Source organism: the organism of the source record quoted next, unplaced genomic scaffold (genome assembly GCF_019419815.1).
Source record: "Pyrus x bretschneideri cultivar Hongxiangsu unplaced genomic scaffold, Pyrus_bretschneideri_v1 Contig6, whole genome shotgun sequence".
Classification (NCBI taxonomy): domain Eukaryota; kingdom Viridiplantae; phylum Streptophyta; class Magnoliopsida; order Rosales; family Rosaceae; genus Pyrus; species Pyrus x bretschneideri.
The window spans coordinates 590-28,117 of NW_025999798.1; the positions used below are offsets into that span (position 1 = coordinate 590).

Below are 27,528 nucleotides of genomic sequence, written 5' to 3' on the forward strand. Positions count from 1 at the left end.
GAGGTTACGATCCCACCTTCGTCGGCGATAGTGTGCTTTAGTGCACGATGAACGCGCAAATCAGAAATGGTGTTTGGTTGGGCAGAATTGTAAGGCGATGGACGAGGCATGATGTCCATGGATTTGGAGGTTCTTTGGCCGCAACAGCACTCTTCGATAGCGTGATTTTTTTTCACTGTTCGATATATCATGAACGACTCGGATTAATGGGTCCCGAGTATCCGCACAAACAGGATTTGAAGAGGATCCTCTTTCAGATCTTTTGTGGTTAACACTTTTCACAATTTTAATTGGATATATGGGAACATGTGGGACAATTGGACAGATCACATGAATATCATGTTAGAATGTAGCGTCTAATCCAAAATTATTTAACTATGTGTGAAGAGGTAATCTTTAAGCACTAATATTATACTTAAATCATTCCATCAATCTCAATATATTGAAGTGGGATCCATGATGAGCACCCGCACGAAAGAGACTTCGATAATTTTGGTTCATCAGGACTTATCTCGCATGTGATAGAACTAAAGTTACGAAAGCTAAAAGTTACGTAAGATCAAAATACAAATGAACACATATTTTTGCGATATTTACTTTATAAAAAATATGATCTTTTGTCACGCGCCTTACTGATACAATCACAATTTGTAATCATAAAACGTGCAAGTACATGCTATGCACGAAGGATTTGACACATGGGCTAGTACCTCTGTTTGACCTAAAAAATAAGGGCTCCAAAGAAATGACTAGGACGGAGGGACAGACAATGCATGATATAGGTAGGCCCACGTAACGCGATGTCAGTGTCCCTTAATTTGATGGGCTTGTACATTCCTCGTCCCACCGCCCACATGGACCCTGTTTGGGAATCTAATTAAGCATATCCCCGAAACGTTGTCGTTAAGGCATTAAAATACATAAACCCCAAATCAAATTACCCAACATAAATACATGCAAACGCCAAACAGCGCTTTTACCAAACGAAAACTACAGCGGAAAATTGAAGTGAAACGTCGTCAGATCTAGACCCGGATCCGACCCGCCAGCGGAACGATGCTGACAGCTTTGACTATCGGGTAACCTCCAGATTTCCACAAACCGACACGACCATTCCCTCCATACAATCTTTTATTCCCGCAATTTGGGCCGGTTCGAAATGAGAAAATGGAGCCGCCGTGGGACAAGAGCATGAAGAAGAGCGGAAGCGGAGCCGCCGCTGCCCCCGTCAGGCTGAGATGCTTCGTCAAGAATTACGATTGGGGCATTGTCGGCCGCACATTCCAAGTCGCCAGGCTTTTCGCGCTCAATTCCGGGTCTTACATCGACCCGGGCAAGCCGTACGCGGAGTTCTGGATTGGACTCATGAATCTGGGGCGTCGGATGCGGATTCGGTCGGAGCCCTTGAGTCTCAAGGCCTGGATCTCGCAGGATCCTGGTGTGCTTGGAGACAAGGTGGGTTGAAAAATGGGTGCTGATCTTCCGTTTTTGTTTAAGGTATGGGTTCTGTTTGTTGTTTGGTTGCTGAGAAAATGCTGAAGAGGGGAAAAGAAAATTGAATAGTTAATGATAGTTGTGAACACTGTATTTGCATTTTGTTCTTGTTATCTGGGTAATACATTGTAAATCTGAGATTTAGAACTTTGTCTGCAAAATGCTATTGAGTGTCTTTAGCAAGATTATGGAGTTTTGGGATTATTGTGGATTGTAGGTGCTTTCGGTTGGGAAGGGCGTTGTCGATACAGGCTCATCCGGATAAAGAACTGGCTAGGGTGTTGCACAAGTTACACACAAGTGTTTTCCGAGATGAAATCACAAGCCTGAAATGGCATTGGCATTGACGGAATTCGAGGCTCTTTGTGGGTTATCAGTGTCAAGGTAAAAATATGCAACTTCGCTTTGATGTCATTTGGTTCTTGTGCTTGTATTGAATTTGATTTTTATAACAGTGTGGCTAGATTTAGATGACGTTTCTTATCAATGTCTGAAAAAGTACCGATTATAGTTGCGATGGGTTAGATCCCTAGTAATTGGTAATGAAGCATAAACTCTGCTTTTGCTTTTAGCAATCAGTTCCACAGGATCTATGCGGTAAGGAAGAGTAAAGGAATGCAGTTGAAATCAATAAGTTAATACGCTGTTGAAATCCAGTTTTTAACTTTTCTCAAGTATATCACCTGAAATGCAGTTCACTTTTTACCCTCAGCTTATAAAGATTTTATAAAACATATTCAAACTGAGTGCATTCTTATTATAATTATAAAACACTTTCTCGTACTCCATATTGTTTGTTTGTTCCTAATGTATATTTTATTTCAACCAGGAGCTTAAGGACATGCTTAATAGTGTTCCGAGATTGCAGAATTGGTTGTAGTTGGAGATGCAGAGGGATTCTGCTTGGTAGTGAGGACCATGAGAATGGAAAAGCCAAAACGGATATAGAGTCCATCTCTTCACTCGACTTTATGTTACTAGTAAGATACAATTGCTGAGATGATTTCTAGACTGAAAGACGCCTTTATCTAGAGAAAAAGGTACTTTCAGTTATGTTTGCTGTAATTGTTGCCATTAAAAAAGTTGATTTCCGCTAAACATATTGAAGGATTATAACCCACACAATAACTAAAATCATAGCTCATTGTTCTGCTATCAGTATATACCCAATATGAAAGGTGATAGGAACATTGTTGTTTGAATGGTCAGTATAACTAGAGAGTTCCACCATTATCATGTTTATGTTGATTGCATCACTAGGTTTTTCTTCAATTACAATATTCTTTGCTTCATTGGACCAGAAAGGCATCTTGAAGCGTTAAAGAACAACTGGTACTCAGATTGGAGAGTCAATATCCAGATGATGTGGGTGCAATAGCAGCGTTTTTTCTTAACTATGTGAAGCTGAACCGTGGTGAAGCAATAAGTCCTTGGGCCAAATGACCTCATGCATATATTTCTGGTGAATGCATTGAGTGTATGGCAACTTCTGACAATGTTGTTCGTGCTGGCCTTACCCTCAAAACCATTGGATGTCCAAACACTCTTTCTATGGCTCGAATACAGACAGGTAACATAGATTTTCATTCTCGATTCTTTCCGTTTCTTGAGGGATGCTCCATCTGTCACTGTTGTCCAATAGATCAATAGGTCTATGCATTTGCCATGACTTCATCACTGTCTCATCTGTCAATGTCTGGCTGGATTTTACTGGATATGATCATCACGCCTTCTGGTAGATATGAGCATTCTAAAGAATATAAACCTGCTTGGTTCTAATCTATTGACATGTTTTTTCAGGGTTCTCCTGAATTATGCAAGGCATTTCTTTGAATCCATACACAACAAGGTATCTCCCACCTTTTGAAGAATTTGAAGTTGACTGCTGTAACCTTCCTCACTCTGCATCGGTGGTTTTTCCTTCAGTCCTAGGACCATCCCTCTTCCTGTTTACTCGCCGGGAAAGGACATTTTGATGCAAGTCTGTCTGAGGATGATATAGTGACCGGTGATGATATAGTTGAAGAGGGTGAGGTTTTCTTTGTGCCTGCCAACACGAAGATTAGCATTACCGCCAAATCAACAGAACTACAATTGTATAGGGTGGGAGTGAACAGCAGAATATTTAGGGATTTGGTAGTCTGCAGTTACTTTGAATTCTTCCATTTTCTTTTTCCGAAAGAAGAAAAATGTGGACACGGTTTTATACGGTCACATTCTTATTAATATTTAATAATATTTCCTCCATCATTCTTTACATGTATTTTATTTATCCTTTCCGATTCTCATAATTCCATAACTAGTGTATTGGTATCGTTAAAGAGATTTTGTATGTAATTTAATGTAAGTTTTCGAGCTGATGAATTGTATGACTGTATTCTAGGAAGATCAATGTCCTCGCTGGCCATTTTTTTGACAACTGACATTGACCCTTCTGTGAGTTTGGGCTTAGTTGCTTGTTGAAACCATACTTTGATTCCAATTGTTAAGAGTTTGTGGTAGTAAAAACTGACTCGAAAATGAAGATGCCCACGAGTGTTCTTAAATTGTGCCACCGTACTTTTGGTTGTAGAATCATTCGGTTAGTAGGTTAAAATTGTTGAATGTTAGGATAAAATGAGATCGAATCCGCACCAGAGTACATGAGCATTATTACTTTTCATCATTGTGCGAAACCGTTATTTGCATTTTCTCGACAAAGTTATTCTCCACTCAAGTCACAATTAAAAAGATTCGCGAAAAGGAATCTCCAGAAGAGAAGGAGAGAATAAATTCGGGTTGCTTGAAGCCCAAGTTTGACGTGGAAAAATAGAATAACGACTAATGATATTTTCTTGATAAGATGTAAATAAATAAACGGGTCGGGTTGCTTGAAGCCCAAGTTGGTCTGGGAGGGTTAAATGGGTTAAGACAAACGCGTCCTATTGCTTTTCCAATTCCAAGTAAAGCTTAAGGCCCACAGAAGCGCGAAAACCACAGATTCTCTCTCTCTCTCATCGCATTCCCATCAAATTAGCTGCCAGAGTCCACCGCCGCAATCCGATTCCCTCTCCACTGCTTCGCCTGCTTGGCGCCCTTCCACGTCTAAACCTACAAAGTCACGCGCAGGCTCGCTCCCTAAACCCTAGAAGCTCCTTTCCTGTTTCAGCCATGCCCGGCAAGGACGACGCCGGCTCCTCCGAGAAGGAGAAGAACCTCGAGCTCTTCCTCAAGGTCGGATTGGACGAGCGCACGGCCAAAAACACCATCGCCAACAACAAAGTCACCGCCAACCTCACCGCCGTCATTCACGAGGTACTCAATCGTTGATTTTCTTCTTCTTCTGCTGCTTAATTTTTTTTTTCCGATTCAAATGCATGCAATTCATAATCCCTCGGATTTATATTTTTAGTCTACTTATTTTGTTGTTCTTGAATAATTTCAGGCGGCGGTTACTGATGGATGCAGTCGAACAGTTGGCAATCTCCTCTACACGGTCAGTAATTTAACTTTAAGCCATCTGTTAACATTTCTGATTAAGCTATTAATCCAGAATTTACTTTAGCTCCATCTTTTTCGAAATGGATCATAGTTCCATAAGGGTGCGTTTGGATGACGGACTTTGAAGCTCCGTGGAACCTAATAGTCTAAATTAGTTAGGAAAGCATGGTTAATTAATATTAATGACAGTGAGTATATGTTAATGATTATATATGCACTTGGTGTTGTATCATCTATGACAGGTTGCCACAAAGCACCCAGCAAATGCCCTTGTGCATCGCCCAACATTGGCGCAATACATTGTATCGTCGAAGGTTGGTGACCGCACATTCTTAGTGTTTTGGATTTAACGGACGTACTGTTTTATAATTCTTGCTGTTGATTATTAAAGTACTTTTTCTTCGAATTCTTACACAGTTTTTATTTCCAGATTAAAACCCCTGCCCAGTTAGAAGCGGCTTTTTCATTTTTTGCAACAACGGGGCCAGAGAATTTTGAAGTAAATAAATTTGAAGAAGCTTGTGGTGTTGGTAAGATTTATCAGGACGTATATTGAACATGTTTTGTTACGTAATGTGTATGTCTGGAATTTGATACTGGTTCCATTTATCTATTCTGGACTTAGATTTTCTCACAATTTGATACTGTTTTATTTCTACAATTATAGACACTTAACCTTTGCGCTTTTGGCAAGCAGGTGTTGAAGTTTCAGAAGAAGAAATAAAACAAACTGTTAGTGAGGTTTTTGAGGAGAATAAGGCTGCAATCTTGGAGCAGCGGTATAGAACAAATGGTTAGTTTTTTTTTTTTTTTTCCTCCCAGGCATTTCTAGTTACACACAATTCTCACAACTGAAAAGTTATATGTTATTATAGAAAAACATGCATTCATCAATACTATGTTTTATGAATCTTTTGAGAATTTTTATCATTTTGTGTTATCCTAGACACATCCAGAATTCAATAGTTTGGTTGATTGCTATTATTTCTTCTAGCCCTTTGAGGGTTCTTTAAGCCTCATAATTACTTTTGGTTTTGAGAAATTAGAAGTGTCACGTACATGTCTTTCCAAGGGGTTCCTGCCTAATTGTTCGTATATGCTCGCTTCTCAGCCGTTAACTGGTTGGGCTATAGGCTCCTGTCTGATCCTTGTGACCTCTGTTGCTCTGAATTGTTTGGCGCTTATGCATCTGTGTTCCTGTTTAATTCTTTCTCCAACCCCCAATTCTTTATGAAATTGTTTGTACCTTCTTTATGTGTTGCATCAGCATGTCCTGTTTGAAACTACTAAACTTCGTATTCTGTTGTTTAATCTAGTGGGTGATTTGTTTGCACACGTTAGGAGGAGGCATCCGTGGGCTGATCCAAAAATTGTAAAGGTGATCTTATTTTACTTGCCTTGGACTTAATTGTTAGCTTTTTATTTTTCAGGTTTTTAACAGAAAAACTGAAAAAGTAAGCACTAAAATATTTCTGTGACAGCAATTTATTGATGCAAAATTGCGTGAATTACTTGGTGAAAGGACAGCAGCAGATGATGAGAAGGTTCCAAAAAAGAAGAAAGAGAAGGCTGCTAAAGTAGAGGTTAGTATTTTCCCATGTTTCTGCATTTTTTCTGAAACTTATTAAGAAGTGACTGAAGACCACTCTGCATTGTGTCTCCGTCCCCTCCTTCTCCATTTTTGTAGGACAAAGTTGATGCTGTTTCTACTCCAGAACAGCCATCTGAAGAAGTTCTTAATCCATACTCGATATTCCCTCAGCCACTGGATAATTATAAGGTATGATCTTCCTCTTTTTTTTGTTCTTCGTTCTTTATTACAACATACCTCCAACTGTATGTACAAGGTAATATTTAGATTCAGACAAAGTACTGAAGAAACAAAGAAGTCATTTTCATTTATTTTCTGATTAGAGTGTATTTGTACAGTTGGTGTTTTTCACCGTTGAGTAATTTCAAAATTATACTTTAAGGTAGTATCAAACTCATTCTTCTATCTTGCTCATGATTTTGACTTGCAAGTATGACATGTTTGGAAACCCCTTGCCTTTTTGGTTGCCTTATTTAGTTGTGTGTTTCTCTTTTACATTATCGCATGTCCAGACTCCAGCTCTGACGTTTTGTTACCCCGTTGTCAATCCTCAGGTTCATACTTCTGTTTTCTTTAGTGACGGTTCTATTTTGAGATGTTGCAATACAAGGGAATTGCTTGAGAAACACTTAAACAGGACTGGTGGGAAAGTTTTGACCCGCTTTCCTCCTGAACCGAATGGGTATCTACATATAGGTCATGCCAAGGTAAATGTGTTCTTGGATAGATTCAGTGTTTTGCTTTTGTCAGTGGTTGTTCCTCATTATAACTGTAAATTATTGATTAGGCAATGTTTATCGACTTTGGCCTGGCAAAAGAGAGGGATGGAGGCTGCTACCTACGGTGAGAGTCACTCCTTCTCAGCTTTTATAGTGTGATTTTACTTTTCAATTTCCAGTAGGAGGGAGAAACAAAATAGACATGGAAACCATATAATTGATTATTTTGTCGTGGTTGATGATGTCAAAATTTATGATCATATATGATGTGCATGTACTCTTTGTATTATTGCTGAAGATAATCTTACCTAATTTTTTTGTTTGCAATATCTGGAACTAGGAGAACGTGTTCTTGATTAATTCTACTGTTACAGCATTACAATATTTCTAATTTTCCAGGATAACATATTTGAACTACTGTTTGTTACAGAAGTTTATAATCTACTTTAAAAGTTTTAAATGTTCTTTAATTTGAAAGGGAAAGAATTTTTTATCTTCCCGTGTTTTTTAAAAGTCCGATTCCTACTTTATCACTTTTAGGTTTGACGATACGAACCCAGAAGCTGAAAAGAAAGAATATATTGATCATATTCAGGAAATTGTGAAGTGGATGGGTTGGGAGCCCTACAAGGTAAAATAATTGGTTGGTACATCTTCTTGATAGTCTGTTTTGCGCCAGCTGACTCCTGCTGGATTTCTGCAGATCACTTACACCAGTGACTACTTTCAAGATTTGTACAATTTTGCAGTGGAACTCATACGAAGGGGTCATGCATATGTAGATCATCAGGTTTTGTTCAAAGTTTATTTGAAAATTGTTTGTATGCTGTTCATCAATTGTTGATGACTTCTACTTTTGTATTCATGACATTGTTTTTATTTACACGTCAACATTGGTCTGAGAAAGATACTTAACTTTGTTAATATGGTTTTAGACACCTGACGAGATAAAGGAGTACAGGGAGAAAAAAATGAACAGCCCTTGGCGGGACAGGCCAATTGCAGAGTCATTGAAACTTTTTGAGGATATGAGACGAGGCCTGATTGAAGAAGGCAAAGCAACCCTTAGAATGAAGCAAGACATGCAGAGTGATAACTTTAACATGTATGACCTTATTGCATATCGTATCAAGGCAAGTGTATACCTTAAATAATTCTTCTAATTACTCGAGTTCATGGGCATCCTAATAGTTACAGCGTGAATTTCTTATTGCAGTTTACGCCCCATCCTCATGCTGGAGACAAGTGGTGTATCTATCCAAGTTATGATTATTCTCACTGCATTGTTGATTCTCTTGAGGATATCACACATTCGGTATGCTTTCCAGTTTCGATTGATATTCTTTCCTAATGGATAGTAGTGGCATGATTCATGATCATAAAATCATGCCAAATTTATCATAGGAGCATCTCCTTCCCTATCCTCTGTGTGTTTTCACATTATTGTGCAAATGTTGATGGTTGAGTCTTGAGATGTTGAGTCTTTAGTCATCCTGTATTTGAATATGGCAGCTTTGCACACTTGAATTTGAGACTCGCCGTGCTTCGTACTACTGGTTATTAAATGCCCTTGGAATCTATCAGCCGTATGTATGGGAATACTCACGGCTGAATGTCAGTAACACCGTCATGTCAAAGCGTAAGGTGAGTCAACTACTGAACATACTTATGTTAAGAGTTATAATGTTTGATATATAATTGTTACGTGTGAGCCTTTTCCACACTTAGCAACTACCATCTATGTTGCAGTTAAATCGACTAGTGACTCAGAACTGGGTTGACGGATGGGATGACCCACGTCTTATGACACTGGCTGGTTTACGACGCAGGGGTGTTACTCCAACCGCAATAAATGCTTTTGTTAGAGGAATTGGAATCACTAGAAGGTTTGAGCTTTTGAATGTGCATGTGTGCGTGTGTGTTTTGGGCCTGCTGTTAGTTCTGCCAGTATATTGTGCTTCTTCATTATCATATATGAACTTGTGATTCTTTCTGCAACAGTGATTGTAGTATGATACATTTAAGTCGCCTTGAGTATCACATAAGAGAGGAACTAAATAAAACAGCTCCTCGAACGATAGCTGTGCTACATCCCCTCAAGGTGTGTATCTTATTGGCATTGGTTTGCTTGTGGTATTTTTCTTCCATCTGTGTATGACTCATAATTTCTGATTTAAGGTGGTTATTACAAACCTGGAAGCTGGCACTACAATGGATCTAGAAGCAAGGAAATGGCCTGATGCTCAGACTGATGATGCATCTGCTTTCTACAAGGTAACCCTGGGTTTTACTGATAAATATTAAACATTGCTCCAAGCTTTTGGTACTTCAATTGTCACTGAATTTTTTATTTTTCCTTCACATCAGGTTCCCTTTTCCAATACCGTTTATATTGACCGGTCTGATTTTCGGCTTAAAGATTCAAAGGATTACTTTGGGCTTGCTCCTGGTAAATCTGTCCTGCTCAGGTACCATATGGACTACAAGTTTTTACTTTCCTTTCCACTTGAGCATATTTGGGCTCAAGGGTCACAGTCTTTATCTTAATTTTGCAGATATGCGTTCCCTATTAAGTGCACGGATGTCATATTAGCTGATGATAAGGAAACAGTTCTTGAGATACGGGCTGAGTATGATCCTACAAAGAAGACAAAGCCAAAGGTCTACAGTCCATCCTTTTTCTTGTGGTTGTTTGATGCTTGGAAACTAAGCTTTGGTGCTTATTACTCACATTTTGTATTCTTATTGTTCAATTTGTATATTCCACAGGGGGTGCTCCACTGGGTTTCTGAACCTTCTCCAGGGGTTGATCCACTCAAGGTGGAAGTCAGATTGTTTGACCGACTGTTCCTTTCAGAGGTTGGCCATCATTACTCTCTCTCTCTCTCTCTCTCACCCCTTCCTATCCCTCCCTCCCTCCCTCCCTCTTGCTAAATCTTTTGGAAATTTGTTTGTCTGTCAGAATCCTGCTGAGCTCGAAGACTGGCTTGCTGATTTGAACCCACAGTCCAAGGTGGTAATACCGAATGCATATGCTGTGCCCTCGCTTGGAAGTGCTGTTGTTGGGGACACATTCCAGTTTGAAAGGCTCGGTATGTTTCTGCATTGACCTTTTTAATTTTTTTGTACTGGGATAACGTTTTTAAGGCAAGAAGTATTCTTTCAAGCGTGTTGATAGCAGTCCATATGGAATCTAGGAAGAAAGTTGTACAGGAGTGGCTCGAGTCCATATAATTTGTCTACTCATATGGAATCGTCTGAGGACTCTGTATGTTTCTGTGTCGCAGGATATTTTGTAGTCGATAAGGATTCAACTCCTGAGAAGCTCATCTTCAACCGTACTGTCACGCTGAGAGATGGCTATCACAAGGGCGGGAAGTAGGCAACGCCTTAGCAGGACACAAAACTGAAAGTTTGGGAACTCAGTGAGTAGATATGAATTAAAAACTCAACTCTTCTCTGTACTGATGTTATTGTGCCAGCAAACTTATAAATTTGGAAGTACCAAATGAAGTGTAACCTAGATTAGTATCTCTAATCCAATCCAAGGCACCAAACGAGTTCTAAAAGTTATTTAGCGTGTTATTTTTGCGTCGTTGGATTGGATTACTCCTCGTCCTCGTTGAGAATTGAGAATGTGTGGACGGGGAAATTACGGGTAATAAGGAGCAATTAAAGAACACTTTGTTGCTCTCTGCAGTCGGCAGTGTTGACACTAGAAAGAAATTTAAAAACCAGCCAGCTGCCTCCTCATCCCTACTCCTCCTTTGTGAGAGAGAGAGAGATTGAGAGTTTAGTCTCTTCACGCTTAGTTGTGAAAGCGAAAGAAAGATTGATTTGATTGAAAATTTGGAGCGATAATATCTCATTTCCCATCGTATTCTTAAATTTCAAAGGTTCCAAACTTCCAAAGCCAAACCCTCACATGAAAACATAGCGCACCATTTTCCATCTCTCTCTCTCTCTCTCTCCCTCTCTCTCTCTCTCACTGTGGTGCCCTACTTTTTCAAGGATAACCCTCCCCAACCCTAGTACTGATGTTCACTTTAATTCATCCACACGGCTCCAAGCAAAACACCCACGAGTTAGATGCTCTCAAACTCACGAACCCACCTCTACAATTTTTTTGTACGATCGATCATGATACTTTAGATCATCTTCAATGGAAATGTCAAATTATAACTATTATATTACAAATTGATGAGCGATGTGATATTCTGAAGTCATATATCAAATTTTGTGTTTCTTCAATCAAATTGTTAAATATTATTTTTCTTATTAATGTAATCTTCAAAGAAGATGTCAAAATTGTTATGTAAGCATACAACAATAAAAAATGGTAGCAAACTCTTTCCAATCGAGCCTTCAATTTCTTACATGGCACTAAGTTATTTGAAGGTAAAACCTTTTGTTGTCAAATTTGAAAAATTTATTAAATGATTTTTTTAATAGATTAATATAATATATAATAAATGTTATTATGTTTTTGAAATATTTGATTGGTTGCCTTAATCATTGGACTCCACAAAATGATAAAAAAAAATTATTAAATGGCATTATTATTTAACATATCGGGTGGAACAAAATATTGTATAAAATGTCAAATTGCCACATAAGCTATCAACAATTATTTTGATGTTTAAAATTTGGCATCTCCTTTGAAGATGCTACCCACAATTAAATTAATAAAAAAAATTTTGATTGTCAAATTTGACTCTTAATTACAAGATCTTTAAATCTAATCAGCAAATAACACATTAATTGGAAATTTTTTTAATATCATATGGGCATAATGGCATCTCGACTTAGGATCTGACACGTCTTTTAAAAATACTTTTAATTTACCTACTGATTATAGTTATGCGTACGTGACAGTCAATACAATATGTCTGCTTTCATTCAAATTTCTTATCCAATAAATTATTGTGTATTAAAATATTAGTATATTAGAATATCACTTTGTAACATTCACCATGTGGTCACCTAGAAATAAAATCATATGGTTGACCGTCTAAAAAAATAAGACTGATGTGACATAACCATCGTAATTCATTCCACGACGTGGCATCTAGTTGGGGACCCCCTCCTTTAACAAGTATTAGAATTTATGTTAATTTGTTTTATATATATATTTATTTATTTTCTGATTGCCGACGTTTAGCTGCTTCTTCAACACTTTCCTTACGGAAATTCTAGTCAGTTCTACTGTTTGTTATTTGTTAGTTACGCTGAGCTGTCACTCAGTGAGTGAGTTGAGGCCTTGTAGATGAATAACTCGTGCAAATATGCTGAAACAAAGAAAATATCCATGCTCGATTCTGCTAAGAGTGGATTCTCCTTTTATGTTATCGCTTGTTTAACGTTTAGTGACTTGAGAAATAGAGCACTCTTGGACTTGGTAATCCGACCTGATAAGATTTCGTACTTGTAATGAAAGTTTGATAGGGGTTTGAAATAGATCTATTTGAACCCCTCTACGAACTATCATTTTCGAGCCCCCGCCTACCTCTTATTACAACATTTTTGTCACCCCCGTTATAAAAATTAAACAAATATTAATTGTAAATAAGATTTGTACTATATCCGCAATTAGTATAGGGTCAAACATATGAGTACACTTAGTAAAGGATGAAACATAAGATATTGTTTCAACGTGGTTCACCTAAGTTTGAATCTTTATTTTACAAGTTTTAAATAATTGTAAATAACAAAAAAACAATCAACTTCAAACAGCATCTGATTACATTACTTGTAGAAAATGCAGTTTGAATACATCCCCTAACCTTAAACAACATCAACTCAGAAATCAGAATCATCTCCTGAAAATCATCTAACTTTCTAGGTTGTCACATCCCGTCCATGTTCCATAAATTGTCAGTGATGGTGTCCAACATCCAATCATTTCCTACCATCTGGCAATCAAACTGTGAATTGTCATAATTGCCCATTGCCGAAACAGGGTCCAGGCTGAGACCCTCCATGTCATAGCTACTGCTGTCCACATAGTAACTGCCATCTGGACTTAAGCCGCCGTATCCAATGTGGTCAAATGCAGGGTATAAACTCGTCGACTGTTCTGCCATTTGCGGAACCTGTGAAATAAGAGATTCCGACGAAAGAATATTACTTGGGACGGTGGCAAGATTGGAAGTTCCACTCATGTGATAATTGTCAAACATGTTTGTCACATTGCCAGGTGGAGAAGTTGGGAGTGGCACGGAAGGAACTGTGTGATTTGGCGACAGAGAAGGAGATGCAGAGTTCTGAGAAGGGCTCAAGGTTGAAGAACAAGAAGATTGCTTCATCTTTTGCAGCAGAATCGGCATCCAGAAACCCCGAACTGCGTCGAGAAATTGCACGCTGTTCGACTCGATGTTCAGTTGGCGCGCCTGTTTTTGCACCCTCGTTCTCCAATAGTTCTTTATCTCATTGTCTGTTCTCCCCGGCAAATGCTGCGCAATTTTAGACCACCTGAAATAACGTACATGCATGTTATCGATATATTTTTGACAATACTGATGCGCGACATAAAGAACGGGTATTCTGCATGGAGAATTTCTGACATAACAAACATCAACTTTACTAAAGAGTTAACGTTGTGACATGAATAGAAGATGACCTGTTACCCCACTTGGAGTGGAGTTCAAGGATCAGGAGCTGTTCTTGCGGAGTAAGGTTGCCGCGCTTAATATCGGGTTTTAAGTAATTTAGCCATCTCAATCTGCAGCTCTTTCCGGTCCTCTTCAATCCTAAAGTAAAAAACAGAGTTGAATGCTTGAGAACCAAAAAATGAAATGGACTTGTTGACAAAAGGTTGTGATCATGTGGCTACTATTTACCTGCAAATTTTGCTAAAGAGTTCCAACGGCCTTCGCCGTGGCTCGCGATGTAATGTATAAGCAGATTGTCTTCCTCAAGAGTCCATGGCCCTTTTCTGAGCGCATGTTCTTCATTAGGGTTTCTAGGAGCAGCCATAGTTGCTGTTTTACTTGAGAGAGAGAGAGAGAGAGAGAGAGGGAGGGGGGGGGGGGTGGAGGGAGATATTTGCTTTGAGGAAAGAGAGGGATGAAAGTGAAACAACAGGAAGGCAAATTCAGATTTTATAGAGAAGAAGAAAGTTTCAAATAATTACAGGTTCAAATCCAGAAAAGTAAAACCCTATAAGGCGTCTGTCCACATGCATATTCGGCTTTCTAAAACTTTACAAACGGAATTTTATGAGATGGTATTTGGTTGTACAGTTTCAATGGGGCTATGGATTAGCCTGCTGAGTGTTAAAGCTAGAGCTTCCAGCTATAGATGGGACACTTCAAAATACATCATTTTCTTAGTCATCCTTGGTCAAGTTCAAACCACATTAATTGTACAATTCTAATGATATTGCAATTAAATATTACAGAATAGTTGCGGAATTTGAGTCGTCAGTTGTTAACGCAATACAACTGTTCGACTGTCATACTAATGATTTCATAAACAGTGTGATAGATTTGAATAAGGATTTTTAACTAAAATGATCTCTGAGATTTGTATAATACATTACTTTGATCATGAGATTAAAAACCAATAGACTTGAGATTGTCCACCGTCCATTATTTTGGTCATTCCGTTAAAAACTCTGCTAAGTATCTTGGAGCTATTGACCAGAAGTTTGGCCAATTTTCAAAGTTTCACAACTCAATCGTTTTTTAACCAAATTTGACCCATAATATATCAAAATGAAGATAGAAAAGTGTAGAACAATATTATAACTATTTGGAAGCTCAATGGTTGCCGGAGATTGCCGAAAAATAGCCTGAAAGGTGACCGGTCAGCCGAAAAAATTGAAAAACTCACCGGAAATTGGGTAAACTTTAAACGTTCATAACTTCTTCAATACTCAATGAAATCAAGTGATTCAAAAATGAAAATCATACTTCTCGACGAGACAAATAGAATGGTATCTTTGGTTGATGGCTAACTCGCCGTGGTTTGTCCGGAAAACGGCTCGAAATTGGCTGTCTTGGTCTCGAGTTAGCCACTTTCGAGCCATTTTCTGGCCAAACCACGGCTAATTAGCCATCAAGAAAGGTATCATGCTCTTTGTCTCGTTGAGAAATATGATTTTTGTTTTTGAATCACCCGATTTCGTTGAGTATTGAAGAAGTTATGAATGTTGAAAGTTTACCCAGTTTCCGGCTAGTTTTCCAGTTTTCCCGCAGACCAGTCACCTTTCAGACTATTTTCCGACTATCTCTGGCAACCATTAGGCTTCCAAGTAGATTAATCTTGTTGTATACTTTACTATCTTAATTTTGATATATTATGGGTCGAATTTGGTTAAGAAACGATTGAGTTACGAAGCTTTGAAAATTGTCCAAACTTCCGGTCAAGAGTTCCGGGACACTTAACTGAGTTTTTAACGGAATGACCAAAATAATGGATGGTGGATAATTTCAGAAACTATTTCTATTGATTTTCAATCTTAAGGACCAAAGTAATGTGTTATGCAAATCTCAGGACCATTTTGGCTAAAAAAACCTTTGAATAATTAGGTATGAACTAAAGAAAGAGAAGATTAGTGAGCTTCTCGATAGTGAAATGTAGTAGGGTTTCTTTTCTTCAGGGGATAGCTAGCTTCGTTTCGTTTGTGTTTGTTGCCCATCTGGATTCGACCCCTCCTTATACAAGAAACGTGATTGACTGGACAAAATATATTTACGCAGATACAGAACTGCAAAAATACAAAACCAGATGTGGAAAATGGCGTCTTCTGCGTTGGGCTGCATTGAAGCGTGATTCAAAGTATTCAACTTTGTATGACATTGACAGTGTGTGTGTGGTTGGAATATAACTGATGCCTCATTCAAGCACCAAAAAATGCGTTTGTTCTTTTGAACGTGGTACTATTTGTTTTGATAAAAAATTATCACTCGCCTAGCCAACTAATAAATGAAAATACGTGAAACCATACCTTCTAGTCCACTTAATTGTAATTAGGGTATTTTTATTAAACAAATATTATAAACTGAAATCACTTGCTTTCTTAGTCATCATTTAAAGATCAACTTTGTAAAAACTCAGTCAAATTAATTAGAGATTGTTAAGTCACTCATATGTATCAAACAACTCTCAATTTTGGTAACAATTAGCATCCTCATGCTAAACCAATCATGTATTTGATACATATCACTAACAATATCATCTTTAATTTGACTGATTTTGAAAGGATGATATGTGAATGATAATTATGAAGACAAATGTTTTCAATCATGATATTTTTACCATGAATTACGTAAAGCACAATTGAGTGGACACGCATGTGGCCCATGGTGTGAACACAAGTATTGTCCTAACAATAAAAGAATGACACTTAGGTGCACACCATTGCACTTCTCATTATCTACTTGGTTGTGATTACACAATTTTCATTGTGCACGAATCACAAACAAATTTGTTCAATTTTTAATCACAACCTAAAGAATATCTATGCAAAAACATCAATAAAATTGGAAGTCGTTTGATCATCGTGATAATCTTGATGAAGAATCAAATTATCACTATATTTTTTTTTATTTTTATACTTCTTCTTTCAAATGCAGGATAACTCTTTTTTTCCTACCAATTGGGGCCCTCCCTTCACCAGCATATAATTCTTGCATATCCACCATTTGAGTCTCCAACAATGATTCCAATAATTACATATCCAATTTGACCTATTTTCACAAACGTTGATTTGTTTTATACATGAAACTAGCTGGATTGTAGAAAAAGTGGTGAGAAGAAGAAAGACTGAAGTGACATGGGGAGGTTTCAAAGTGGGGGAGGTGGCCAATGGAGAGGAGAGGGGGACCATATATGGGGGCTTAAAGTTTTGAATAGATGCAAAGGCCAGGTATATTTGATATCACATATCAGAACATGAGAGAATCGATTATTTGAGGATAATTTTTTTCCAAATTTAGTTGAATTGCTCTTTATTGTGGGAGGAGATGCTCTTGTCATCTTATCTATTTCTGAATCATGTAAAAAAAGATTGGAGTAAAAAGATAACTAGCAACAACTCATCATGTGAGATAGACTTGATCTTGATATATATCGATACAAGGCACGCGTGTTTATGCGGTAACCCTTGTTCGGGTGGGGGTACCCTAGGCTGGAGCTGTGGATCTGTGGATATGTGGCTGAGAATATGAGAGAGTGCTATGGACGTACTGTCCAAATTATGTGATTATTGACGTTAAACCACCTATTGTGTAGATTTTAGATAGACAGATCACTCAATTCAACGCAACTCCTTTACAATTAGACAGTCTAGCATGTCCGCATGCAATTTATAAAAAAGCTTCGGTGTTACTAGTAGTGGAATGTACTTGGAATGTGTGGGTTGAGGGTGACAATTGACGCAGAGCATAAACATAAGTCATAGATGGAGTGGAACATATGATACACTTACGACCTATTTGTAAAGGCTAAGTTCAATGGGATAGAGAATTGGAGAATTTAGGAATAAGGAAAGTAAGCAATGGGAATCGAATCAACTAGTCGTCCCACCCTCTAGCTAATCTCATTTTTTACTTATAGATTATGAATTTCAAGATTTATTTACGCTTTTTCGGCTTTATATATTTTAGTGAACACCGAGAAAATTAAAATAATTCTAATTTTTATTTTTAGTAAATAAACATGTTGTAAATTACAATATCTTAATCTTAAATCTTAAAAGAGAGAAGATTTTAATTAAATTTCAGATGTCGCAAGCACTTATGTATTTTAGAAATATAAATAGTATATTTGTTCCAGGTCAGGGTTGAAAAATGAGGAAAGGTGTTGGTGGTATTTGCTGTGTCATTTGTGTATTTTTATTTTATGAATTTGGTCGGATTCTTCAACTGCTGCGAGGTTGAGCCGGCCTGCCGTTTGGACCGAGTTAATATTTGGGCCCGTTGCGTGTTGTTCGGCCCGGAAAGAGTGGATTAAATTAAAAATAAAAATCAACATCATTTGGGCCTAGGAAAGTCCAACCCTAGTCCGTATTATCAAGTAACTGAGATATAAAATCTCGAAGATAATGATAATGTTTGTAACTACTTGTAAGCTACTTTGCACCTATGAATTTATATTCATAATATGATCGGAGTAATGAGAACCGAACAAAGAACCTCAGATGTAGTCGTAAATACTCTAAACCACTTGCAAACCTCTTAGCCACCAAGAGTTAATAACAAGGTGATATGGTTCTTGTATAATCCCATGATTATGTCATTGTTAGTGAAATAAGTTTCATACAACTTTAAATTTATGGCTTGTCATTCCATAATCATATGGCATTCGCCTATCACTTTCCTCCATGAACTAAGATTCTCACGTAAATCTAGTACATCATCATACGTGCAGCCGGATATGGACATTAGTTATGAACTTAAAAAAGACCTCCATTAATTTTTACCAAAGGAGAACACCAAAAACACTGCCCGCCTACTGATTTGGGTTACTAATGATATTGAAGAACGCTGAACTGGTATAAGAAGAAAGACTAAAAGTTTACTTATATACATAGCAACACCGAACTGGTTTATATTGTTCGACAAAAGAAAATTCTAACACACTTGAACTTAAATGCAAGAAAACGAACACATTATTCTGACTAATCGACCCAAATCACATTGACAACAATAGAATACAAGGAATATATGTTGGATGAAATCAAGGTCTAAACAAGTTAAGGTCAGTAACAGGCCATTTGTGATGTACCTTCAAAATAATTTGGACGAGGATGTTGACAGTCTCATTTTTCACCCTTATATGATGGCAAAGTTATCGTTCAATATCTAAACCCTAAACCCTCTTCTGCTTCCACCATTTAAGAAATAAAAGTTCGGCATAGAATGTATGGATCCTAATTCAAAGTCAAAGATTAGCTACACTACAAAATACACATTAAGTCAAGAATCAAAGGCTTATTTGGTGAAGATTGACTTTTAAACGATACTTAGTACAACTGTAATCTAATTAGCATGCTATTCTAGCTAGGGTTGAAAATCAAAAGGCAGAAGATGCCAATTAACTTGACAAGCAAGGAATGCATATATGCATGACATATTGTTATAAGTTGGGATTTCGAGGGGGATGGGGGGTTGTCAAGGAGTCGGTATGGGTTACCAATGAGAGATTTTTCAGGGTGTTCAAAAGGTAGAACACCACATTGTTATTATACAATTAGAGGAAAGTTTTTTTTTTTCCTCAAAGTGTTCCTCCAATTGTATAAGACATGTGGTGTTCCACTTTGTGTTTCGGACACACTGAAAAATCGCTTGTTATCGACGTGGATTTGAAATATCGAGTGCTCTGATAAAGAAATGAAGCTCTCCAAATTTAGAAAGTTTAGAGTCAACATTTGTAATGACTCTTTAGATTGTGAGCACTCCAATTAAGGTCAGTCTTTATATTTGGTTTTACAACCTTTTATTGAATGGAGTTGAAGTGGAAACCCTATATATGCCATTTGTGGTAACATCATCATCCATAAGGGGAAGATATATGTTCCCATCAAGAACAAAAATTGAAAACAAACAAAGCTAATCACACCAAATCAAATACCAAAGTTACATAATTCAAACCCAAACCGGTTATATGGTCTCACCTCACACATACAATACCACACACATCAGGACAATGAACCTGCTTTATTTTCACTGATCAAGTTTGAATTTTCTTCTTTGTAAATTAAAGTAAGTTTAGAATTTTATCTTGCTAAAAAACACCAGTGTATGGTCCCGTGTACTGGACGTGGATATATTTAAACTTTTATTTTTTGGAATAAAAAAAGGATATAGAAGTTGGGATACAAAGTCAACTTATAACTGAAATGAAAATCTGTAGTATAGCTAATTTGCTTTTGGACTGAAGTTTCTATAAACTCGATTGGTCTGTCTCTAAAGGCATGCAAAACCGCAATTTTCTGTGTAGACAAACGATTCGAAGTTTGGAAGATGGAACTCATAGACAATCTCTGTGATTTGGAGACTAGTCTTGGCACCAATATTCATCATGAAATCATGGCTCTCTCGGGCAATGACACCTCCCTTACTACCGATGATTATCATCAGCCACAACCTGATGATCATCAGCTCCCTATCAACTTCACTCAACACATTCAAAGCTTTTCTCAAATTTCTGATGATCCAAATCATGACGACGTCTTAGGTGCTCGTTCCACAGCTCATCTCATGAATGGAGATTTTCGCCAAGAAACCGGAAAAGGAAAGGCACGTGCGTATTATTGCATACAAAATTATATAGTTGCTTGTTGGAGAGCTAGCTAGCTTATATATGTCGTCTGGTCAATTGACCATGGGATTGATCATGCATGTATGCTTAATTTCTGGCTAGATTGATTTTCTGAGATTCGTTTTCTTTTGTTATTGAAATGCGCGATTGGTGATTCTTGGCAGTCGTTAGGAGGAAGAAAGAGAAAGAATAGTGAAAAGGATGGAGAGAAACTAAAAGAAGTAATTCATGTGAGAGCTAAGAGAGGCCAAGCTACTGATAGCCACAGTTTGGCAGAAAGGGTATAAATATATCACTTCTTTTTAAATTGCATTATGTTACCAGTAATAATTCTCTTGTTAGTTTTCAAGGCCAGATTTTGAAGCACATTTAGCTTAATTATCTTGACTTAATTAAATAGCTAAAATCCATAATATTCTGATAACTATACTGTTTACACGGACGTGAAATTATATATTGACGGGATGTTGGTCTCACGCATTTGCTTAACATGCATGGTATTATTAGCTAAGAAGAGAGAAAATAAACGAGAGGCTGAGATGCCTGCAAAATCTGGTTCCAGGCTGCTACAAGGTATGCATAATTTGATTAACTTCTTGTCGCTTAATTTGAATCATCTACGAAAGAAATGAATGATTATTTTCCTTTGAAAATTTTACTGATGTCGTTGCTCTTTTTTTATGGTTTAATTAATTTGCAGACAATGGGAATGGCAGTAATGCTGGATGTGGTTTGCAGTTACGTTCAGTCACTGCAGAACCAAATTGAGGTGAGTCATATCTTAAATAATTAATCATATCATATCATGGAGATTTCTTACATAATCATGGATCAGTGATCATATATGTCCAATAGAATATTAACAAAGTGCTTTGTATTGGTGGTTTCCAAGTTTCTGTCAATGAAACTTTCTGCAGCAAGTGCGTATTATGATTTCAATACACCAGGTGTGGATGCTGTGGACGCAATGCAACAGCAGCAGGTATGCATTTACACGCTTACGCAAATATATACGTGTGTGTGTGTATCCACATTAAATTATGAATTTGTATAGACTATAATCAATATACGGAAATGTTTTTCAGATTCATTCTTTCTTCTCATGCACATTCCTATTTACTTTTTATTTTTTAATCGGAAAAAAAAAAAAAAAAAAAACCAAAGGAGAATTCATGAAATTAAATACATAGGAGTGTGCATAAATCATTTTCCGTATCAAATATTTAAGGTTGTTAATGAGCTTTTAAAAGATGAAAGTGATAAAAGCGAGCAATGTGGAATGTTGCAGGGCACAAGTACTGCATATCCGGAGGTACAAGAGATGGTAGTAAGATCAGAAGGGTATGGAGGACTTCCTCACTACAACAACGCAACATGGCCTATTTGAGAAGTGAGAGTACGCTCAATCTTCTTCAGATCCCATGCTCCTAAGCCCTACATGTACATGTGGAGACAATGAAGCACAAGACGACGATCAATGCCATCTTCTCTAGCTTCCATGGATCCCATAATATATACAATAAAATATTCTTTTTTCATGCTTATATATTTGTGTAGGGTGCAAACGAATCTTGTACCATATAAATGAACCAAATATAATAAGATAGGAAAGGTTGAGACAGATCAAAGTGGTAATTATATAGATCATGCATGATTTGAAGACAGCTTCATTGATATATAACTTGATTTGAAAGAGTCATCTGTCGTGTGGATATATATGTGGGTTTCTAAGCTTACCCTTAAGATTAAGGGCACTGATGTCCCAACGCGGTTTTGAGTGCTGAAAGAGAGGCAGCTGAGACTGGTGTATAGTATAGAAAAGTACACCATTGTCTATGAATCCCCTAATTGGCCACTGAGGTAAACAAAGGGACATTACCTAAACTTGGATTGTTGGGACATTTATCTAAACATAGATAGTTGGGATCGTGCATGATTCACATGGAACGAGTTCACAATTATGTGGCGTTCTTTGTCCAATAATAAATTACTATGTGTAAATTTTTCTCCACATGAAAATGTATCATTAAATCAGGACGTTACGTGACAGTGAACCCGTTCCATGTAAGTTGCTCTCCCGAAAAGGGCAGGTTTCAGGGACTCTAGACTCTAGTTATAGTTGACGTGGGTGGAAAAAACTTGTGTGAGTGTCCCGATTATATCATTCGTGGAGCACTTCTACAAATAACGAATTAAACTTACTACTCACACACAAAATAAAATTAAAAATTATTATTCATTCTTTATTCGTTCCATATATTTGGATCCAATCTCAACTATGGCCCAATTCACTTCAAGAAGAATAGACCAATGGGCCGCAAAACTTTTTTCATGCCAGACTAAAACATTTTATTACTTTCTAATGTGATGTAAATTGCTTGGGTTTTGGCTCCAAGAATCCAAACAAAACCTCCCAGACCTCTCTCTCTCCTCCAAGCGCTGCCCGGCACTTTTGATTGAGCGGAGCTGCAGAGATGTTCCGGTTCCAGGGCCTGCGGGCATTTTCAATTGCTGACCCCACCCACGTGACCCTCCCCTCCTACTCGCGTGTCATCCAGACGTCGCTCCACCTCCGCCATCAGTCAGTTTCCTTCCCGACGAAGTGGCCACCTCTCCGATCACTCCCCACCGTCAGGAGCTGCACTGCTCTCGCATTCGATTTCAAAGGTCTCAAAGGGTACTCCCTAAAAACGTTCAGTTTCCTTGTTTAATTTGTCGGCATTCTCTATGTTATACCATTGTAAATTAATTAGTAATGGTTTCGTTGAGTGTGAGATCAAATTGTACAATGTGCCCAAAATCAGTCAGAGTTTTAGAATTTGAAGGACTCGTTTGATAACCATTTCGTTCTTAGCTTTTATTTTTCATTGTAAAAGCAAAATGATTATCCATTGGACCTAATTTCTAGGGGTTTCTTAATATGTAGAGTAAAGACTTGGCCTTTTTTGACTTGGCAGAATGAGTGAGTTCCTTGATGTGTAGCTCAAAGTCAGGGATTATGAACTTGACCAATACGGTGTCATTAATAACTCCTTTTTCAATCTTTACAATTTTTTTAAACAAACTGAGTTGTTGTGCTTCAATATTTGATCAGGTTATCATGAACTTCTGGAAAGGGTTGGCATTAGCGCTGATGCAGTTGCCTGCATTGGCGAGGCACGAGCATTGTCCGATTTGTGGTTCAAATTCCTCGCACCTCTCAGAGTATGCTTCAGTAATTACGTCTGGATATCTTTAAGATTTTATTTTTCTACCACGATATCGATACGCATGTTTGTATCCCTTAACATGGTACGTGCAACTAGAGTGGAGATAAGGCCATCTCCAACCGACACGGCCAAAGAGTTATAGAGTTAAAAATAATTCGGAATGACACAAAAATTATCTCCAACCGATGGCTAGGCCAAATTGCTTATGGGTCTCACCGAGCCCAAACCCCCAAATCAGGCCAATGGGTTGGCCATTTCCAGCCAACCCTCTAGCCCAACCCTTTAACGCCAAAATATCAAGCTTGACATTTTGTCAGCCCTCCAACTCAGCCCTAGCTAATGTCATGATGTCGTCAGGTTACCGTTGAAATTAGAATTTTTTTTTTTTGGACAAGTTAAAAAAAAAATTCTAATTTTTTTTCCTATAAATACTTACATCATTCCTACAACATTGAAAGCTGAAGATAAGAAGTGTTACGTAGATAAGAATCCTATCTAAAATTTGCACAACCAATTACATCTCGACATGTTTGGCCTATGGTCCCTTGACCTTCTCGGTTACCAATGGTATAAAATATGCTTAACACTGTTCATTAAAATATAATTTCTTATAAACTATAGGACTAAAAGGAGCCATTCGACTCTCCTTCGATTGGAGATGACTTTGTCAATAGGTCGGGCTCGCTGGCTCCTCAGCTGCTCGCATTATGGCATTGGGCCATTGTGGGTCTTGAAGCATCTTGACGGGCTCGACATAAATCATAACAAACACCTTACAGGCATTGGGCCACTGTGAGTCTGAACTGTGAGTATGGGATCTGAGCCCATTCGGTGACTAGAACCGGGCAAGATTGGAATTGTGACCAACTAGGTCGAGCCTCCGAACAAGGCAGTTGGATTACTAGGACACCACGTGTGTGCTTGTAGTTTTGACTCGTAGTTAGGACTTGCTAGGAGCAGGCACGCAGGAATGACAAGTCATCTCATTACTGCTGTCGTGACTTTAAATGACCATCAAGGCAGGCACAGGCAAATGTGATTTGCCTTGTCTGCAAAGAAAGAGAGTGAAAGACACAGAAAGAGAGAGGATGGAGGAGCAGGGAAAGCATGAGGAGAAGAAGAAGGTGATGGTGGCGATCGACGAAAGCGAGTTTAGCCTATACGCCTTCAATTGGGCGCTCGAAAATCTGCGCGACACCATCCAGAGTTCGCAGCTAGTCGTGTTCACCGCACAGCCCATTGACTTCGCTTCCACTTATGCTGCCAGTTACGGAGCTGCCCGTAGGGTCTCTAAATCTTAATCTCACTACCTATTTTGTTGGAGTTACCGGTTTGTAATTGTATGCTTGATCAAGCCGTTGTTTTCTGATTTTTCTCTATACATTGTGCAGCTGCTGAGTTGGTAACATCTTTGCTTGAAAACCACAAGAAGGTGGCGCTGGCTTTGTTGGAGAGTGCTAAAGAAATTTGTGCCAAACATGGGGTACAAATACAATCAAAGTTCCTTTCTTTTCCTTCCTAAAACTACATCTGATTTTGCGAAAAATTCCTCGTTTTCGACTGTGCAGATTGTTGCAGAGACAGTGACAGAGGTAGGCGATCCGAAGGTGGTGATATGCGAAGCAGTAGAGAAACACAACATCCAGTTGCTTGTGTTAGGCAGCCACGGTCGCGGAGGTATCCAAAGGTATGTGCGTTCTTATTCAGTTTGGTGTGTAGATGGCTTAAAACGAAGTGCGAAAATCGCTTTCTGATTGATATGTTCTGTTGGGACAGGGCTTTTTTGGGAAGCGTAAGCAATTACTGCGTACAGAACGCTAAGTGTCCTGTTCTTGTTGTGAGGAAACGGGATTGAAGACTTACATGTTCTCTTGTTCTTCAAGTTAATATCCAAAAACCAAACTTGCATCTTCCGCAAGAAAATGTTGCGTGCTGCTTGATAATTGTTGAAATTAGAGTCATGTAATAATAGGAAACTTCATGATTGAATAAAGCATGTATTTTATGGTTTGATTAAGTGACACGTGTTGGCCAACATCAATGATTCATATCTTGATTGTGGACTATACTTTGATTGAAAGCAACATTCTGGAACTTTTTCATTGTGCGCAACACTAGTTGCACATCATATCTTATTATATAAAGAACACTAGCGAAAAATTCAAAAAAACTTTACTTTTAATGAAAAGTTCTTTTTTTATTATATAAAGAAAACTAACGAAAAGTTAAAAAAAACTTTCCTTTTAACGAAAAGTTCTTTTTTTATTATGTAAAGAAAACTAACGAAAAGTTTAAAAAAACTTCATTTTTAATGAAAACCCTTTTTTAAAGGTATAATGAATAGTACCAAGGAAAGGTATAAATGTGATTTTTTGTTAAAAGTGAACAATACCGGAAGTGTTTTGTTAAACCTCCTTATTATATAAGTAGAGTGAAATTTTATTTTTGAAGTTGTTAATTTTTCAAGATAAGTATCTCATTATTTGTATAATAACATGTGGTATACTAATTTATATTCCAGACACACTAAAAAAATATCTTAAAGAAATATCAAAGTTTATATTTTTTGACAAACAATAATGTTAGTTGGTTAAATTACTAATTATTAGAAAAAAGAAATATCAGTAAAGATCGAACTTGGAGCGTACTAACGTAATTATTTTTGTGTCAGTGCGGTAAAGTGTTATGTATCAATAACTAATCATGTCCAACAGTTAACTAGTAATGCCTCACGTTCTTTCACCAAATCCATCAAATTCTCAAATCTGGACCATTGAAATTTGATCTAACGGTTAAAGTTATTATAATTTTTAAAGAAATCTCATGTTTGTAGTCGTTTGATCAAATTTCAAATGCCTGAATTTAGAAGGGATTTTATTTACACATCCTAAATTACTTCCTTCACACCTTTTTAATTTTTTAATGTTTTTTTATCAAGTGTTAATTTAAAGTACGTGAATATAATCTCTCATTTAATAATTAGCCGTATTTGATGCAAAGAATCCGGATATGATGTCTTTTCCAAAATGGTAGTAGCCCAATCAATAAAATAATGCATGGATAAGATAAACATCGCACGTCAAAAATTCGTTTCATAATTCCGGAAATGCGACACGTAGTGATTGGACTTTGTAGGGCGGCCCACTAGAAAGTTTTCACGTTTGTCACAATTGAGGCCAATTTAGTCAAGGAGAAATTCAAATTAAGTGGCTTAATTTAGAACTTTTGAGACTAAATATTTATGCTTTTTTTAATATTTAATTACGCTTTTCAAGCTTTTAATTAAGGTGCTTTAATCTGAGTCAACGTAAGCATTAATTTATTTATTTACATATCAGCATTTAATGTATATTAAAAAAAAAATTATTAAGGTGCTTTCACCTGTATTTTTATTTTTATTTTTTATGAACAAATGGTATTATTACATATCAGAACCGTTCATATTATGAATCACACAATAAAGATCATCTCTAGAAAAAATAAATTAAAACTAAGGTTGTTTAGTCAATATATTGTAGCAAATACATAAACGGTTCATAATACTTTTACCAATGTCATTCATTTGTTATAAACAGTTTGATGATTAATCTTAATTTTAATTGATTTTTTTTGTGGATGTGATCTTTATAGGATGATTTATAATATGAATGGTTTTGATTATTCACGAAGTTCTATAAATTGAGAACAAACAATTTTGAGAAATTTTGAAAATGAGTTATTACTCATCTTTGAGTAGGCAAGTATTGTTCTATCGTAGCTATTAGAAAGT

At 37.3% G+C, this 27,528-nt stretch overlaps 4 protein-coding genes and 1 pseudogene across 4 annotated transcripts; 4 read left to right on the forward strand and 1 right to left on the reverse strand.

Moving 5' to 3' along the window:
- Window positions 1–938: 938 nt before the first annotated feature.
- LOC125471570 lies at window positions 939–3,720 on the forward strand (annotated as a pseudogene).
- Window positions 3,721–4,444: 724 nt separating this feature from the next.
- On the forward strand, window positions 4,445–10,822 carry LOC103947118 (glutamine--tRNA ligase). Its single transcript, XM_009357974.3, has 23 exons — window positions 4,445–4,788; window positions 4,919–4,969; window positions 5,217–5,288; window positions 5,405–5,504; window positions 5,672–5,767; window positions 6,291–6,352; window positions 6,456–6,557; window positions 6,662–6,754; window positions 7,120–7,272; window positions 7,353–7,408; window positions 7,825–7,915; window positions 7,988–8,074; window positions 8,220–8,417; window positions 8,501–8,599; window positions 8,797–8,928; window positions 9,034–9,170; window positions 9,286–9,385; window positions 9,463–9,558; window positions 9,652–9,752; window positions 9,840–9,945; window positions 10,054–10,143; window positions 10,247–10,376; window positions 10,572–10,822. The coding sequence occupies exons 1-23, from the start codon at window positions 4,645–4,647 to the stop codon at window positions 10,664–10,666; spliced, it is 2,391 nt and encodes a 796-aa protein (XP_009356249.2). The 5' UTR covers window positions 4,445–4,644; the 3' UTR covers window positions 10,667–10,822.
- Window positions 10,823–12,947: 2,125 nt separating this feature from the next.
- Window positions 12,948–14,477, reverse strand: LOC103947119 (MYB-like transcription factor EOBII). Its single transcript, XM_009357976.3, has 3 exons — window positions 14,124–14,477; window positions 13,904–14,033; window positions 12,948–13,755 (listed from the first exon to the last, which is right to left on the reverse strand). Exons 1-3 carry the CDS (start codon window positions 14,257–14,259, stop codon window positions 13,131–13,133), a joined length of 891 nt encoding a protein of 296 aa, XP_009356251.2. The 5' UTR covers window positions 14,260–14,477; the 3' UTR covers window positions 12,948–13,130.
- A 5,611-nt stretch (window positions 14,478–20,088) lies between these two features.
- LOC125471235 (transcription factor bHLH75-like) lies at window positions 20,089–22,094 on the forward strand. Its single transcript, XM_048571442.1, has 6 exons — window positions 20,089–20,528; window positions 20,715–20,831; window positions 21,058–21,123; window positions 21,251–21,319; window positions 21,443–21,532; window positions 21,839–22,094. Exons 1-6 carry the CDS (start codon window positions 20,253–20,255, stop codon window positions 21,935–21,937), a joined length of 717 nt encoding a protein of 238 aa, XP_048427399.1. The 5' UTR covers window positions 20,089–20,252; the 3' UTR covers window positions 21,938–22,094.
- A 2,657-nt stretch (window positions 22,095–24,751) lies between these two features.
- Window positions 24,752–25,776, forward strand: LOC103947121 (universal stress protein A-like protein). The gene is made up of 4 exons (XM_009357978.2): window positions 24,752–25,040; window positions 25,151–25,242; window positions 25,328–25,446; window positions 25,536–25,776. Exons 1-4 carry the CDS (start codon window positions 24,767–24,769, stop codon window positions 25,612–25,614), a joined length of 564 nt encoding a protein of 187 aa, XP_009356253.1. The 5' UTR covers window positions 24,752–24,766; the 3' UTR covers window positions 25,615–25,776.
- The last annotated feature ends 1,752 nt before the right edge of the window (window positions 25,777–27,528 follow it).